The 15,668-nt window shown below is 47.2% G+C and overlaps 2 protein-coding genes across 2 annotated transcripts; one reads left to right on the top strand and one right to left on the bottom strand.

Moving 5' to 3' along the window:
- Window positions 1-868: 868 nt before the first annotated feature.
- Window positions 869-5,037, bottom strand: MRPL54 (mitochondrial ribosomal protein L54). The gene is made up of 3 exons (XM_044658514.1): window positions 4,919-5,037; window positions 3,450-3,609; window positions 869-1,368 (listed from the first exon to the last, which is right to left on the bottom strand). Exons 1-3 carry the CDS (start codon window positions 5,034-5,036, stop codon window positions 1,236-1,238), a joined length of 411 nt encoding a protein of 136 aa, XP_044514449.1. The 5' UTR covers window position 5,037; the 3' UTR covers window positions 869-1,235.
- Window positions 5,038-6,745: 1,708 nt separating this feature from the next.
- On the top strand, window positions 6,746-15,064 carry APBA3 (amyloid beta precursor protein binding family A member 3). The gene is made up of 11 exons (XM_044658513.1): window positions 6,746-6,892; window positions 7,786-8,535; window positions 8,631-8,670; window positions 9,551-9,696; window positions 10,349-10,435; window positions 11,331-11,486; window positions 11,740-11,919; window positions 13,452-13,664; window positions 13,963-14,082; window positions 14,305-14,445; window positions 14,568-15,064. The coding sequence occupies exons 2-11, from the start codon at window positions 7,888-7,890 to the stop codon at window positions 14,637-14,639; spliced, it is 1,803 nt and encodes a 600-aa protein (XP_044514448.1). The 5' UTR covers window positions 6,746-6,892; window positions 7,786-7,887; the 3' UTR covers window positions 14,640-15,064.
- The last annotated feature ends 604 nt before the right edge of the window (window positions 15,065-15,668 follow it).

Below are 15,668 nucleotides of genomic sequence, written 5' to 3'. Positions count from 1 at the left end.
TCTTCCCTTGCACTAGCTCAGGCCAAAGACTGTCCCAGGCCAGCATCACCCGAGCCGGTGAAAGGGGCTGAGAGGGACTTCAGAGCTAGACCCCCCCGGTCCGGGATGCCTGGGAGCCTGGCACAAAGTGTCATCACATGCTAGGAAATCCTGCACCTGGAGAGACATAATGTAATGGACAGAGACCTCAGTAGACCTGGCCCTGGTACAGCCCTCAGAAGCCACTGTGTGACTGCCAAACCACTGAACTTGTTTCCTTTGGTGTAGAATGGGGATAATAATCCCTGCTCTGCTAACTCACAGGACTGTTGGGAAGATTAATTACAGTAAGGTGACAGGTCTTTGAGAGGTTTAAACCTCGCCACATGTCAGTTAAGTTTTAGCATCACTAAAGCCCAGCCACGTGCTTTCCCCAGGAAAATGCCACGCACCCCAGGAGCAGAAGATTTTTTTAAAAAACCTCTTATCTTCTGTTTTAGTATCAATTTTAAGGCAGAACTGCTACAAGAGCTAGGCAGTTGGGGTTAAGTGACTTGCCCAGGGTCACACAGCTAGGAAGTGTAGGAAGTATTTGATTTGAATTCAGGTCCTCTAGAATCCTGGCCTGGTGTTCAGTCCACTGTGCTACCTAGTTGCCCCTGTAAGACTCTTAAAGTAATTACAGGAGACTCCAGGGAAATCTAAGTGGGTTGGTTCATTGAGAGGGTAGGAGAATGGGGTCTTTGGGGAAGCAGAGGCAGAGGGAAGGGTGGGGGGAGCTGTTTTACTGTTTGACTAGTGACTATCCCTGTGGGTTCTCTAGGAATTATAACAAAGACCTGCAGGAGGGATTATCTCTACACTCCCAAACACCAAGGTCAGAAGAGAGTACACGGTGTGAGCAGGTGTCATTCTGCTCCCAAAGAAACTCCTGGGAGTGCTTTATTCACCTGCCTTGCTCCTGCCAGCTAGCCTCATAATAGTAGAGGCTGCTGGATATGTCAGAACGTAAGAGAGGTGGGCTTGAAGAATCATGGTCCAAGGAAAAAAGGGACGGAATTATTCCCTCTACTTCTTGCTTCTTTTCCAGAAAAATGCAAAGTTCTTGAGAGAAAAACCTTTCTCTGTGGCTTCCTCCTCCCATGCTGTCTTGGGAAGAGGTCCTGGTCAGTGAGGACCCGAGATGATTACCCAGGGGACTTCCCATCACAGCATGTCTAGAGAAACAGGGATGACGCCGCCTTCGCAGTCCTTTGTCACAGTTTCTTGTTCTTGTGCAACCTGTTGTGCCTCCACATGTTCTGTTTGCGAAGGAGCCGCCAGTACTCATGGCTTTCAGGGTCCAGCTCCTCCAGTGTCTTGGGTGGTCCCAGGTTCATCTCGAAGAGCCTGAAGAAGAGAGGGGAGTCATTACCCCGATCAACCACCTTTCATGGCTCCTTTTGATCTAGAGCAGAAAAGGTTGAAGCCCCAATCTAAGAATGGATTTAAAAATACAATAAAGCTTTATCTAAAAATATAAAAAACACCCTTAGCTTATGCCCTTACAAGAAAGAGGTGGGGACTATATTTGGCCTTAGGACTATCATTTGCTATATCCCTGGTTTATAGAATAAAGACCAAATTCCCGAGTCAAGTATTTGAGGCCTTTCAGTCTCTATTCCTGAAGCCCTACACTATCCCAATCAGGCCAGCATCCTTTCTATTCCTTATATTGGCCAGGACAATATCTGCTTTTCCCCCCATCTAATTCCTTTGAGATCCAATTCAAGTCCTACCTACTACAGGAAGCTTTAAATCCAATTTTTCACAAGCAATCATTAAGCACCTTACAAAACACTCTACCATATGTTAGGAGTGCTGCCCCCCTCCCCTCCAGTCCCTGCCCTTAAGTGTGGTTTCTATTAGGAGATACAACATATAAACAAATGAGGGGCCCCCAGGTAATTGGAGAAGGGAGAAAACATAAATGAGTGGAATGAGGCAAAGCCTGATAGACCACACTTCCCTTTTCCCTTAGGAAATACCTCCATTCTTCCAGTCATCCAGGTTTGTAATCACAGAATCATACTTTGTTTCCTCTCCTCTACCTTCTATATGCAACTGGTTGCTAAGTCTGGCCCATTCTGCCTCCACATCTCTCACTCACATAGCCCTCATCCTGGTTCAGGGCTTCATCACCTCTTGGCCAGACTATTTCAAAAGCTGTCTTTTGAAACAGACAACTGTTTTTCTCTTCCCTAATCCACCTTCCACAGTTACCAAAATAATCTCTCTAAAGAAGTATGACTATGTCAGGCCCCTCCTCAACAAATATGAATGGCTTCCAATTGCTTCTACAGTAAAATACAAACTCTTCAGTTTGCCATTTAAAGCCTTTTCCAAACTAGCCTAGTTCTAGCCTACCTTTTCTAGGCTTATTGGACATCACTACACTTGACTCACTTTATATTCTAGCCAAATTTGTTTTATGATGTGACTTGAATTTGGCATTCTATTTCTCATCTCTATATCTGCCTAGGCCCGTGATGGTGAACCTTCTAGGGGGGAGGGTGATGTGAGAAATGTCCTCAGGTGCCTATCAAGAGGGAAAGGAGAGCAGCCCAGCTCCGCATCCCTCTGGCTTTCTGGTAACCAACTTGGTCAAACTCTGCTGGGGTGATGGCATGTGTCCCCTCTGGCAGAGTGCCATAGGTTTACCACCACAGGCCTAGGCTATCTGTGCCCTGAGGCTGCAATGTATCTATCTTCATCTTTTAGAATTCCTAGCTTTCTTCAAGGCTTAGCTCTGGAACTACCTCTTACATAAATCCTTTCCTTTTTGAACTGGATTGGAAATAAGCCTTGACAGAAATAATTTCTTTTTCAATTCAATAAGCATTTATTCAGCATCTACTACATGATTCGAAGAGGTAAGGAAAGTACAAATATCCTTTCTACATTGCTATTTCAATATGTTGAGAGTTGGCATAAGAGATCAAATGGGAATTTTTGGGGAGTTTTGTAGGAGAAGATGACACATGAGGGCTAGCAGATGACCCGACACAGAAAAAGTAAGAAACTCAGAAATACATAAAATATATGTATAGTATTATGCAATATAAACATATTTTAATCTCTGAATACCATAAACATACACAATTCTTTTAAAAAGTTAAGATAAGTAAAAAAGTTAAAGTTTGGGAAAAGAATGCAAAAGCCAAAAAATTTTTTATGTACATTTTCCACATCTTGGTCTAGCCCCACAAACTAGAGGGGATGCTGGGGGTACATTGCGAGAACAGGGAAAGAGACTATAGAAACTTCGGAGATAGAAGACTGAATTTAGGGAATAGCACTCCATGTAAAGTGACCTTCTCTCCTTGGAGATCCTATAGCTTCCAGGTACCAAGCAATATACATATGTCTGAGGCTTTTAATTGGAGAAGGAGGTGAGGAAGGAGGAACCTAAGGGGTTCACTTCAACTCACCAGTCAGGATATTCTGAGTCAGGCTTCAGGGCCACTTCAGGCCCCTGTTTGTAGATGTTGACCCCCATGGCATGTGTGGTAAGCAGGACTGGGTCCTTACATACATCTGGGTCCTTCAGGGCTTCTGCAGATACAGCTTTGCCTTTGCCTCCTTTTATAACTGTGAAGAGAACAACTCAGCTGAGCACTGTGCCAGGGCATCTCAAGGGAGAAGGTAATAAGCATTTATTAATTGATGATGACACTGTACTAAGGCTGGAAAGATTAGTTCCCTCCTATATTCATTTAGCAAGTATGAGGTATATGATAATGATAGCTAACAATTAGATAGCTCTTACAATGTACTAGGTAAAATGCTAAGGGCTTTATGATTATTATTCTATTTGACCCTCATGACCATCCCTGGAGGTAGGAGCTATTATTATCCCCATTTTACAGTTGAGAGAACAGAGGCAAACAAGGGTTAAATGATTTGCCCAGGGTCACACAGCTACTAAATGTCTGAGGCTATAAAGAACTCAGGTCTTCCTGACTCCAAGCCTGGGGCTCTATATACACCACCTACCTGTACGTAGGTAACTCATTAACCTTCTCCAGGCTTCTGAAAATTGGACCATATGATCTGTAAAACCAATTCAGGTTCTGACAATTTATGTGTCCTAAGGTTCCTTCCTGCTCAAATATTCTATATTTTAAGGTTCCTTGTAGCTCTAACACAATGATTCACTGAAGTCTGGCCTAAGATTAGTTTTCAGTGGTAGAAAGAGCAATGGATTTGGGAAGTAGAACATCTGAGTTTAAATCCTTGTTCCCTTACTTAACTTAAAGGTTAAATGACCCTGGGTGAGTCATTTCACTGTTTATGAAATCAACTTCCTTTGTAAAATGAGATAATTGGTCTGTCTATAAGTCCCTTTTGACTGAAAATCCTTTGAAAACCAGATGCTTAGGGGAGGAAACTTCTTTTTTTCTTTCTCATCTTCTGTTTTGCATATTCAGGGCCTAGCACCCAGCAGGTGCTTAACAAATGCTTTCTGACTGAAGGGAGGGGACAAGCATTTATTAAGGTTCTATTGTATGTTAGGCACTGCTAAACGTAGTACAAAATTTATTTCAAATGATCCATTTGCCTTCCTTAGGCAGGTTGACCCCAAATGTTCTTTTCCGAACAGTCAAAGCCCCTATCCTGGGGAAGGGAGGTAGAAGAGGGAAGAATGGGCGTGGCTGAATACTGCCCAGCCCGGCCTGCTCCGAGCTTAGTCCCTCCTAACTCGGCTCCTCATTAATAGATAGGCAGGCAGGCACACAGCATCCAGGGCAGTGGCCAAGACCGACAACAAGCGCCTGCGCACTGAGCTGAGAACCGGCATCCTCCGCGTGTCCCGGCTCGACTCGGTCCCACGACCCACGTCGGTGCAAAGTCGACGCTGATCCTCGATCCTGTTATTGCCCTGTTCGGGCCAACTTACCCGGCTTCTTAGCGTATCCTCGAAAAGAAAGGCCACAAGAGGTGGTAGGACCTCGTAGCGAAAAGCCCCACAAGCCGCCCCATCTCCGGAAAGCTCCGAAGACGAGCCTGGCGGCCATGTCTTGCTCAGGTCGCTGACACTATTTCGTCATAAGGAAATGCCCATAACTAAGGCGGCCGCACAGCATTTTGGGAACTGTAGTCCTCGTGAAGAAATTTGAGTAGTTTCTAGTTTACAGAGTTGGAAGGGGCTTCAGGGAAGTGTAATCCTTACCTCTACATTAAAAAAATTTTTTTAGCTCTAAGTGCGACAAACATTTTCATCGGCTCCTGAGTAAAGTTCACACTTCTGTTTGGCGTTCAAAGCCTTCCAGAGTCTTACTCCCACCTTTATTTTTCTTTCCTTTCGCCCCTGTCCAAGGAAACTGTCTTATTCCAAATCTTCCTCCTTATTTTAATTCATGCAATGCCTTCTGCCTAGAATGCATTTCCCTCTCTCTTTGCCTCTTGATCACAAGATTTAGAAACAGAAAGGGCTTTAGAAATTTAGCCTTAGATCTTTTATTTTTGCAGATGAGCAAAATGAGACCTGGGGAGCTTAAGTGATTGCTGAAGTCTTTCCTATCCTTTAAACCCGATTTAAGTGGCACTTCCTCCAGGAAGTCTTACCTAGTTAAATACCTTATTACATACCTCCAGTGACACAAATAAAAAACCTTTATTAAGCTCTCATTTCAAGTATTATCTTTGTACTCCAAAACGTAAATAGTTTTGTATTATAGCTATCCACCAGAGGGCGGTCCTCTGAAAATCAGGAACACTTGGGATTAAGTCCTATCTGACACATAGGGCTAAGGAGACGTCACTTGGATACTCAGTGCCAGGAAAAGCCTATAAATTTATAATTTGAAGAGATGGTGGCCTGATGGATCGTTTCCACCCCTAGAGCTCTCTACGTTAATAAAGTCAACATCAGTCTGCCCTTGCCCTTCCTCCCCAAGATATCTGTATATGGAGATGTATGATTAAGCAGGTGGTGGGCACAGTGCATAGAGGACTGGACCTCAGTTCAAATGAAGCTTCAGACACTTTATGAGCTGTATAACCCTGGGCAAATCACTTATCTCTCTTCCTCACCTTCTTCCTCTACAAAAACCGGATAACCATAGCACCTGCCTACGAGGATTGTTCTGAGGATCAAATGAGGATAAATGCTAATTATTAGTTATTGAAGAATAAAAAGATAAAAATATGACATGGATTTAGGGCAATTCAAATATGACATTTGAACAAGCAGTTAACACTAGAAAAATACAAGTTTTTGTCTTTTGTTCCAAGTTTTAAAAGCCATCTTTCTGGTCGATTGCTATAATATAAAATAATATTTAAGTATTGCCGGAAAGCATAGCATTTTTCGTATAACTGCTTAATAAAGGCTTTTCATTCATGTGACTTCAGAGGTATTTAACAGAGTACTTAACAGTACTTAAAAGGCTGGTACTTAACAAGTACCAAAACTTCTGTATGGTCTGCTGAATTAGGAGGCAAAGTATCTGGGTTCCAGCTTCATCTCTGTAGTTAATTGTAGTTATTCCTGTGTGTGGTGGAAAGAACCCTGGATGAAGTGGAAAGAATCGCTATATAAAGAAGGTCGGCTTATTCCACCCGGACTTTCTCCCATTCCCGAAGGAGAGCTCCACCTCGCCACGCCACCTAACTTCTCAGGAACTACATTTCCCAAGATGCTCTTGAGAAGGCGCAGACGCAGTGTGGTGGTGGGGAACCTGGCCCGGCCGGGATTGATCTGGGAGCGGCTGCGGTGGCGGTATCGGTGACCCTGAGGAGGGGCCCAGCGCGCTGGAGTCGGAACGAAGCCGGGGTCGCCCGGGAACCCCGGCCTTATGAGAACGCGAGGCTGCTTAAAAGTAGTTGTTGGGGCAGAATGCGGTGCGGTCAGGCCCGGGACCCCAATCAGGTTTGGGAATTAGGGCAAGGGTGGCAGGGAAAGGGGTGGGGGCAACAGGGATCTGGGCTTGTGGCGAAAGAGGGGAGCCTGTGGGGGCAGGACCCGGGAGAATTGAAGAGGAAAGTGGAGGGGAAGAGCGGTAAAAACTGATTTCAGTTCTCTTCTCCGATACTAACAGTTTGACCCCGCTTTGAACTACTACTGAGCCTCAGTTTCTTCATATGTAAAATGAGGGCAGGTAGGGGGTGCAAATGGTTAGATCGATGGACCTGGAGGCAGGAAGACCTGAGTTCAGATTCGACCTCAGACACGGAACAGCTGTGTGACCCTGGGCAAGTCACTTAACCCTATTTACCTTAGTCTCCTCATCTGTAAAATGAGCTGGAGAAGGAAATGGTAAACCACTTCAAAATCTCTGCTAAGGAAGCCCCAGATGGGTCATGAAGCATCAGGCCCGACACAACAACAAAGTGGGAACAATAATTCTACTACTTGTAACACCTGCTTCTTGGGATAGTTAGGAGACTCAAATGAGATGAGGTGGGCAAGGTGCTTTGCAATCCTAAAGAACTATATAAATACCAGTTACTACTAGTGGGCCAGGCTTTTTTTTTTTTTTTTCTTCTTCTTCTTCTTCTTAATAGCAGTTTGAAGTCTGCAAGGCACTTTACAAATGTTATTTCACCAGATCTTCACAACACTGGGAGGTAGGTGCTACTGTTATCCTCATTTTCCAGGTGAGGAAACAGAGGTGATTTGCCCAGGTTCTTATAGCTTAATTTCTGAAGCTGGATTTGAACTCCTGACTCCCAGGTCCAGAACTCCATCCACCTAACCGCCTTATTATTTCTTTTGTCACTCACTGTTACTTCTATTATTAATCCATCCTTCCTGTTTTACAGAGGGGTCAGCTGAAGCCTGGAGACTTAACGTTTGTGAGGTCACCTAGTGACAGAACCCAGGACTCAACTTGCCCTGCTTCTTGGACATGCTAGTGTGGAAGCATGGATTTTGCTCTGTCTTCCTCAGAGCCTCCAGTCATGGACCTGGAGGAGTCAGAGGCCTCTGTTCCTCTCTCCTCTTCGAGTTCCCCACCCTCAGTTGCTGCTCCTTTAGGACCTCCTTGCCGTTGGGATCCAGCAGTCCCTGAGGCAGCTTCAGCTAATGACTTGGAGAGGCCTGAACTTAAGGGTTTGGGGGGTCTGAACCAGATGGACCTAGATGAAGACCCCAGTGGACAGGAAATTCAGGACCTGGTGAACCAGTTCCAGGCCCTGCCTTCAGACTTGCCAGAAGCACCTTCCCAGGATGGGCACCCCTGCCCCCTTCACATTGCCACTGGCCACGGTTTGGCCACTCCTGAAGCCCCAGAAAATCATGGACTTTTGTCATCGGAAGTCAGACATGAGGACCTGCTGAGTCTCCTTTGTGGTGAGGGAGAAGCACCTCTGACCCACACTCTTCCCGCAGGTCTTAAAGACCCTGAAGACCCTGTCCCCTGCCTTCTTCAGCCGCCAAAGGACTGTGCTGAGAAGGCAGAAGAGGGATCTGTGGATGGAGAATGTAGTTCTAGTAGCTCCCCAGAGCCCTGGCTGGGACCTGCCCCTCTGCCCCATTCTGAGGAGCCATCTACTGGTGCTAGCACTACCCAGGTAAATAGGACTTCCTTATCTCCCTCAGCATGACCTCAAAATCACACCAAGAGATCTAGTTGTTAAGCTCCCTTCTCTTTCATGTCTCCTTCCAGACCCCAGAAGCCTTAGCATCCTACCCTACCTTCCAAGAAGGTGAGTGTCGTCCTCTTGCTTCTCCATTTTACCAATCTGGAATCTGGGGAGTGGGGGAAGAGTATCAGAGGGGAAGGACAAATACCTATCCTTGCTTCTGAGATGGCCAGGCCAGAAGGTACTCTGCACACCTGGAAGGGAATGGAGAGTTCTAGACTGGGAGTTCTAGACCAGTGATGGGCAAACTATGGCCCTCGGGCCAGATACAGCCCCCTGAAATGTTCTATCCGGCCCTGGAATGTTATTCCTAATCTGATGAATACCATGAGTAGGATACAATACAATGAAACTTTGAAAGAGTTGCCTTAGAAATAGACTGACAGATGAGCATTTCCTTCCCCCCATCACTGGTCTAGAGTGTAGAGCAGTGGTTCCCAAACTTTTTTGGCCTACCGCCCCCTTTCCAGAAAAAATATTACTTAGTGCCCTGGAAATTAATTTTAAAAAATTTTTAATAGCAATTAATAGGAAAGGTAAATGCACCTGTGGCCATCACCACCTCTCCTGGATTGCTGCAGCACCCACCAGGGGGCGGTGGCACCCACTTTGGGAATCACTGGTCTAGACCATTCAAAGTAGGCTTTTGTGAGGCTATTTGTACTCCCAGAGCCCATCACATTTCTTTTCTAATTGAGTATTGCAAACTCCTTTGAACTTCTTGAGTAATGTGGAGGGCAAACTACTTGCTGGCATCTGGAATCACAGGTGGTATCGGTTGTAGTTTTAGACTTTGGAGGGGTAGGGTGACTGATTTGGGATCTCATAAGTTTCATGGCTCTGTGGCATCCCAGAGCCTCCTGAAGAGAGAGCTGGGAGCCAAAAGAGGGGGCCTCAAGTACTCACCCACCTGATGCTTGTCCCTCCCTTTCCTGTGTCTCAGTGGCAGGGCCCTGTGACCCAGAAGACCTGCTGGATGGTGTCATTTTTGGAGCCAAGTATCTGGGCTCCACCCAGCTTGTTTCAGAGCGGAACCCATCTCCTAGTTCCCGAATGGCCCAGGCTCAAGAGGCTGTGGACCAGATCAAGGTAAGGCCAGCAGCAGGAAGGATGGGAAAGGAGAACAGGAGTGGTGTGATCCGTGAGTTTGTCACCATTACCTTTTACCCTTTGGAGCAAAGGTATGGAGATAAGGGACTGAGGGCTGGAAGAACCTGGAGCTTAGCCTTTGACCCTCTCTTCAGTCTGAATCTACTTCCATGCCTTAAGATTGTACACATCTTTGGGGAAGATTATGGAGCAAATCTGGGGCCTATTAGAGCTCTGCCCCTAAAATGAATCCATAGGTCAAGTATCACACAGTGAATTACCTGGTTTCATCTCCCCCCATTACTGCCTGATGAGAGTGGAGTTACCTGTCCCAGTCACCCTTCCTTCTCCCCTCCCATTTTATAGATAAAGGCCCTGAGACTTGGGGAGGTTACATGGCTTACCTAAACTCAAACATGTAGTAAGTGGGATAACTGGGATTCCATTAATGCAAATCCAATGCTCTTTCTCTCTGCCTCTAACTTGGTTTATGCCAGAGGCCAGGGACATTGGTCTCATTGAGAGAATAGAGAGTTTGGCCGTAGCTGTAGCCAGGGCTGCCTGGCTCCCGTAGAAAGGAGAGAAGCTGGGATGAAGGAGGGCTCCGAGTTCTCTTTGGGCCTGTGGCCCCCACTGTTGTCCTTACCTGCAGGCTCCTGAGGGAGAGACCCAGCCCATGACCGAAGTTGACCTCTTCATCTCTACAAAGAGGATCAAAGTCTTGACAGCTGACTCCCAGGTACTGGCCCAGACCCAATCAGGAAGGGAGAAATGGATGTGACAAGACACACAATATATTTGAGAGCTGATGAGGAGCTTTTGGCCAAACGGTAGCAGGGGAGGGTGAGCCTAGACAGGGAGAGTGGGGCCAGGTCATGGAGGGCTTTTGAATACTGGGTGGAAAGGCTTGGCCTTGAGCCTGGCAAGTCACTTCAACGCTCTGGGGTGCTTTCCTTTTCTGTAAAAGCAAGAGATGAGACTAGAAGGACCCCTAAGGTCTCCTCCACTTCCAGCTCTTTGAACCTGTGGTTCTGTAGGCAATGGGGAGCCATTGTAGTTTCTTGAACAGTGAGTGATTGAAAATGATGGGTTGGGTTGGGCCGGGCTGGCTATCAAAGGAAGAAATGGAAAAAGAGGTCATAACTTGCTTCCATAGCACTTTAAAGTCTACAAAGTCCTTTCTTTACAACAGCCTTGTATAGTACATGTGTCATCTTGTTGTTTAGATTGAGGCAGCTAGCAGTGGATAGTGCTTTGGGCTTGAAATTAGGAAGAAAACCTGAGTTCAAATCTGGTCTCAGACATTAACTTAACTGTGTGACTCTGATCAAGTCATTTAACCATGCTGTGTGCCTCAGTTTACCCACCTATAAAATGAGATAATAGCACCTCTCTCCCAGGCTTGTTGGGAGGTCCCCAAAACATAATGAAGTGATATAGAACTGCTAGCTGTGATTGTTATTAATGGAGGAGGATGCTATGACTTGGTGGTTAAGGGACTTGACCCATGGTCATATAGCTATTTGGTGTCCTAATCAGGGATCTTTCCTGCTGCCCTCGAGACATCTTGAGAAAGCAGTGAGGTGCCCTCACCCTGCTCTGAGTCTCTTCTTTCTGGTCTTGGCCCATACCAGGAGGCTATGATGGATCACTCTCTGCAGACCATCTCTTACATTGCTGACATTGGCAATGTAGTGGTGCTGATGGCCCGAAGGCGTCTGACCCGGCAGCCTGGCTCCCAGGAACGGCGTCTCTACAAGATGATCTGCCATGTTTTTCATTCAGCAGATGTGAGCTGCCTGGTGGAGGGGGGCAGGGATAGACACCAGACTCTCTGAGGGTTTCACAGGTTTGGTGTGGGGCTAGACCTACCCCATTTACTTTTCTCAAAGCCCCAGGCCAGGCCCTTGGCCTTAGGGGTCTGGGTCAGGATCTCCAGGAAGTATGTGGAGAAATGATTCTGAGGATCCAATGGCTGGGAAATGCCATGAGATAGAAGCTTAAAAAGAGGGGTAGGTTGTTAGTACTCTTTGTGCCCCACAGGCCCAGCTGATTGCCCAGGCCATTGGACAGGCCTTTGGTGTGGCGTATGGTCAGTTCCTTCGGGCCAGTGGCATTGATCCTAGCCAGTTGAGTGCCCAAGAAGACTGTAGGAGGCTGAATGAAGGGGACCTGCACAATGGGGACCTGGCCCACTTCTCAAATCAGGAGAACTGCAGAGATGTGAGTGAAAGTGAAGCTTTCTCTTCCCCAGCCAAGCCTCCCCCAGCCCTTTTCTTCCACTACCTGCTCTCCCAAGATTTCCTTTTTTTGGTTCTTAGATCTTCCACTCCTAGGTCTTTGGACCCCCTAAGTCTCCTCTGACCTATTGTTGCTCTTGATTTCATCTTCCTTCGATGACCTTTAAACTCCCCAATATATCATGCTGCTCTCGGGCCATCTTGAGAAAACAGCGAGATGCCCCCACCCTCCGTGAACTTCACATTGCTTCATCTGTGGAATAGGAGGAAAGAGGAGGCCTTGGTCAGTTCAAATGGTTTATGTTCTAGAATCTAAGGTTATTTTTATCTTAAATATCTGAGTTTTAAAATAGCAATGTTGTTCAGCTGTTGCAGTTGTGTCCAACTCTCTGTGATCTCATTTGGAGTTTTCTTGGCAGAGATACTGGAGTGGTTTACCATTTCCTTCTCCAGCTCATTTAACAAATGAGAAAATTGAGGCAAACAATTAAGTGACTTTCCCAGGGTCACACAGCAAGGAAGTGCCATGGCAGGATTAGAATTCAAGAAGATGACTCTTCTTGACTCCAGGCCAGGAACTCTGCCCACAGTACTGCCTAGCTGCCTGGCCAAAGTAACAGTAGCTGGCATTTATATAGAACTTACTCCACCCATTATCCCATTCCATCACCTACTGTCCAAGTATTGCCATCTCCATTTTAAAGATAAAGTAACTGAAGAGACTTACCCAAGGTTAGATAGCCCAATTCAAAATGGGCAAAATTGGAATTCACAATAGGAGTTTTTGAGACTAAATCCAATGATCTGATCTGTCCATAGTACCATAGTGGCTTCTAGAAAACTATTTCATTTTCTTCTCCCCCTCTAACTTCCTCCCTTTCCCCAGTTAAGGCAGGATGGCATGTTGGCAGGAGTCCTGGATTTGAAGTCGGGAGACATATGTTCCTATCTCTACTTGACTGCCTTTGTAATCTAGAGCATGCCCATTAATTTCTTGGAGCTTTAATTTTTGCTGCTATAAAATTTGGGGTGGGGGTGGACTAGATATGGCAATCCCTTCTGGCTCTAAATGTGTGCTCTGTGGCATTATTGTAGGAATAGAAATATGTGATAAAGTGATTATTTAGGCCTATGTTGGCAAACCTATGGCATGTGTGCTGGACAGGGCTGCTCTCCTCCCCTCTCCACATGTGTCTGAGTACATTTCTCCCATCCCCCATCCCTCTGCCCAGCAGCCCAGTGGGAGCACTTCCTCCCTCCCCTGTCTGGAGTAAGGTGGGTGGCTCACATGTGGTGTGAGGGTTGCAGTTTTGGCACTCAGTCTCTAAAAGGTTTGCCATCACTAACCTAGGTTATAAAGGTTGAAATGCAGAAGGAAAGGCTTTCTCCTCTCTTAAACTCATTCAGTCTCTTTTTCCTCCTCTCTGCTCCTGGGTCAGGGATCATGGGGAGGGAAAGAGGGAGGCACAGCTCTGTGCCTGACATCTTCTCTCCCCAACATCCCTTTCCTGACAGGTGTGTATTGAGAAACAGCGGGGAGAGGGTCTGGGAGTGGCTCTGGTAGAGTCTGGCTGGGGTTCCCTGCTGCCCACGGCTGTCATCGCCAACCTGCTGCACGGAGGTCCAGCTGAGCGCTCTGGGCTGTTGAGCATTGGAGACCGGCTCACCGCAGTCAATGGCACCAGCCTGGTGGGGCTGCCCCTGGCCTCATGCCAGGCCATTGTCCGAGTAAGAGTCCCTGGGAGCTTGAGTTGAGGGGTGGGTCTACCCTAGATTTTAAGTATAGAGGATAGAAGTTAAGTTCACGTCCCACTGGGAACCTCAGGTGGAGGGCTGGAAGGGATCTTAGAAATTTAGTCCAACTCCCCCAGTTTTCAGCTGGGTAAAGCCCAGAGAGAGCAGGTGACTAGCCCCATCACGTGGTAAAGCCAGGTTAGAAACCAGATCTCTGGAGGATTTAGTGCTCTTCCGCTTCTAGCTCACTGCTCTCAGGGTCTGACCCTGGTCCCTGCTCTCTCCTCAACAGGAACTAAAGTCTCAGACTTCAGTGACTCTGAGTATCGTTCACTGTCCACCTGTCACCACGGCCATCATCCGCCGACCTCATGCTCGAGAGCAGCTGGGCTTCTGTGTGGAGAATGGCATTGTGAGTTTGGGGCTCGGGTCTCGGATTGCTTGTGATGTGGGGGTGTCTGAGAAAGGTCCTGAGAGGACCAAGACAGGTTGCAGGCTCACACCAGGTGTACTGGCAGGTGCAGTTTGCAAGTGTCTTGGGGCCAGGGGTTCAGTAGCTTGCTGGCTGGGAAAGGCAGGCTCTTGGCCAGTGGTTAGGGCCCCATAACAGCTGTGCCACGGTCTCATCCCTCAGATCTGCAGCCTGATGCGTGGAGGCATCGCAGAGCGTGGGGGCGTCAGAGTTGGACACCGAATCATTGAGATCAATGGGCAGAGTGTGGTGGCTACACCCCATGAAAAGATTATCCAGCTGCTCACCCAGGCCCACCATGAGGTAGGTACCCTTCTCTTACTGCTCCCCATTTCTCCCTCAGGCTGGCTAATTGGGGTGGGGGAGGTTGGGTGAAGTTTTCTTTTGTTTTACACATCCTAGCCTTGAGTCCTCTCTCCTACCAGGTCCATATTAAGATGATGCCAGCCTCTACCTACCGCCTCCTCACTGGCCAGGAGCAGCCCATCTATCTGTGACCTGGGAGGGGGGCCCAGTATGGCCCCCCAGAATTTTCCCCCCAGTATCTCTACCCTCTGGACTTGGGAAGAAATGTTCCCCAAACTCTGCTTCTATTGGAGATCCTCGTGGCCAAGACTTCTCTTCTCCTGGGCTCTGCCCACTGTGCTAAGGCCAGTGTCTGTGCCTTACACTCTCGCAGGCCATCTTGGGCCTCATATGGTCAGGGCTGGAGCTGCTACAATCCTGGGCACCAGGGACCTCTTCCCCTCCCTGGCCTGGCACGGGTTCTGTTCATCTACCTCCTTCCTTCGCCCACCAAAGAGAGATGCCACTTTTCTGAAGGCAGTGGGGACAGGGGGGAGGCCACCAAAACAGCCATCATCCGCAGGATTTTTATTTTTAACCTATCATTTTGGCTGGTAAAATTAAACTCTAGTGAAAAGAGACCAAGTGCAGTGGTGGACAAAGCATTGGGTTTGGAGTGAGGCCATGAGTTCCAATCCTGACTCTGCTACCTTTCCCTGGGAACATCACCGATCTCCTTTTTAGAGCTGATGCCATTGCAGCCCAGATGAGCTCGGATACTCCCGTGTTGGCTTTTCTTTGACTCATCATGTTGGGGCTGGGGCTGGGGCTGGGGAAGGCACAGAGAAGCTGAATGGTTTGATCTAGTCCAGGCCTAACTGGGTTTGAAGCTAGGAGGTCCCTGAACAATGCCTCAGCATGACCAGGCTAAAGGTTACTCTTTTATAAACTGCGAGGAGCTTAAGAGCCTTTCATCCAACCTCTTCATTTTACAGATATGGAAACTGAGGACTAAGGATTTTAAATCACTTGCTCATGGCCATGAGGAACCCCATCAGACCAGGGCTGTGTTATCTAGATTTCTCTTGTGACTCTTCCTTCACCATTCCCACACTTTGACAGTCTGGTGAAGCCTGCCTGAGGGCTCCTCAGAAGGGTATTTTTAAATGAACAAAATAAAAGACAGAATTACAAAGGAAACCAATTCTTTTGAAATACAGTTACCAAATACATTCATAGAC

Source organism: Gracilinanus agilis, chromosome 1 (assembly GCF_016433145.1).
Source record: "Gracilinanus agilis isolate LMUSP501 chromosome 1, AgileGrace, whole genome shotgun sequence".
In the NCBI taxonomy this organism is placed as follows: Eukaryota; Metazoa; Chordata; class Mammalia; order Didelphimorphia; family Didelphidae; genus Gracilinanus; species Gracilinanus agilis.
This window is presented reverse-complemented; position numbering and strand designations above follow the sequence as displayed.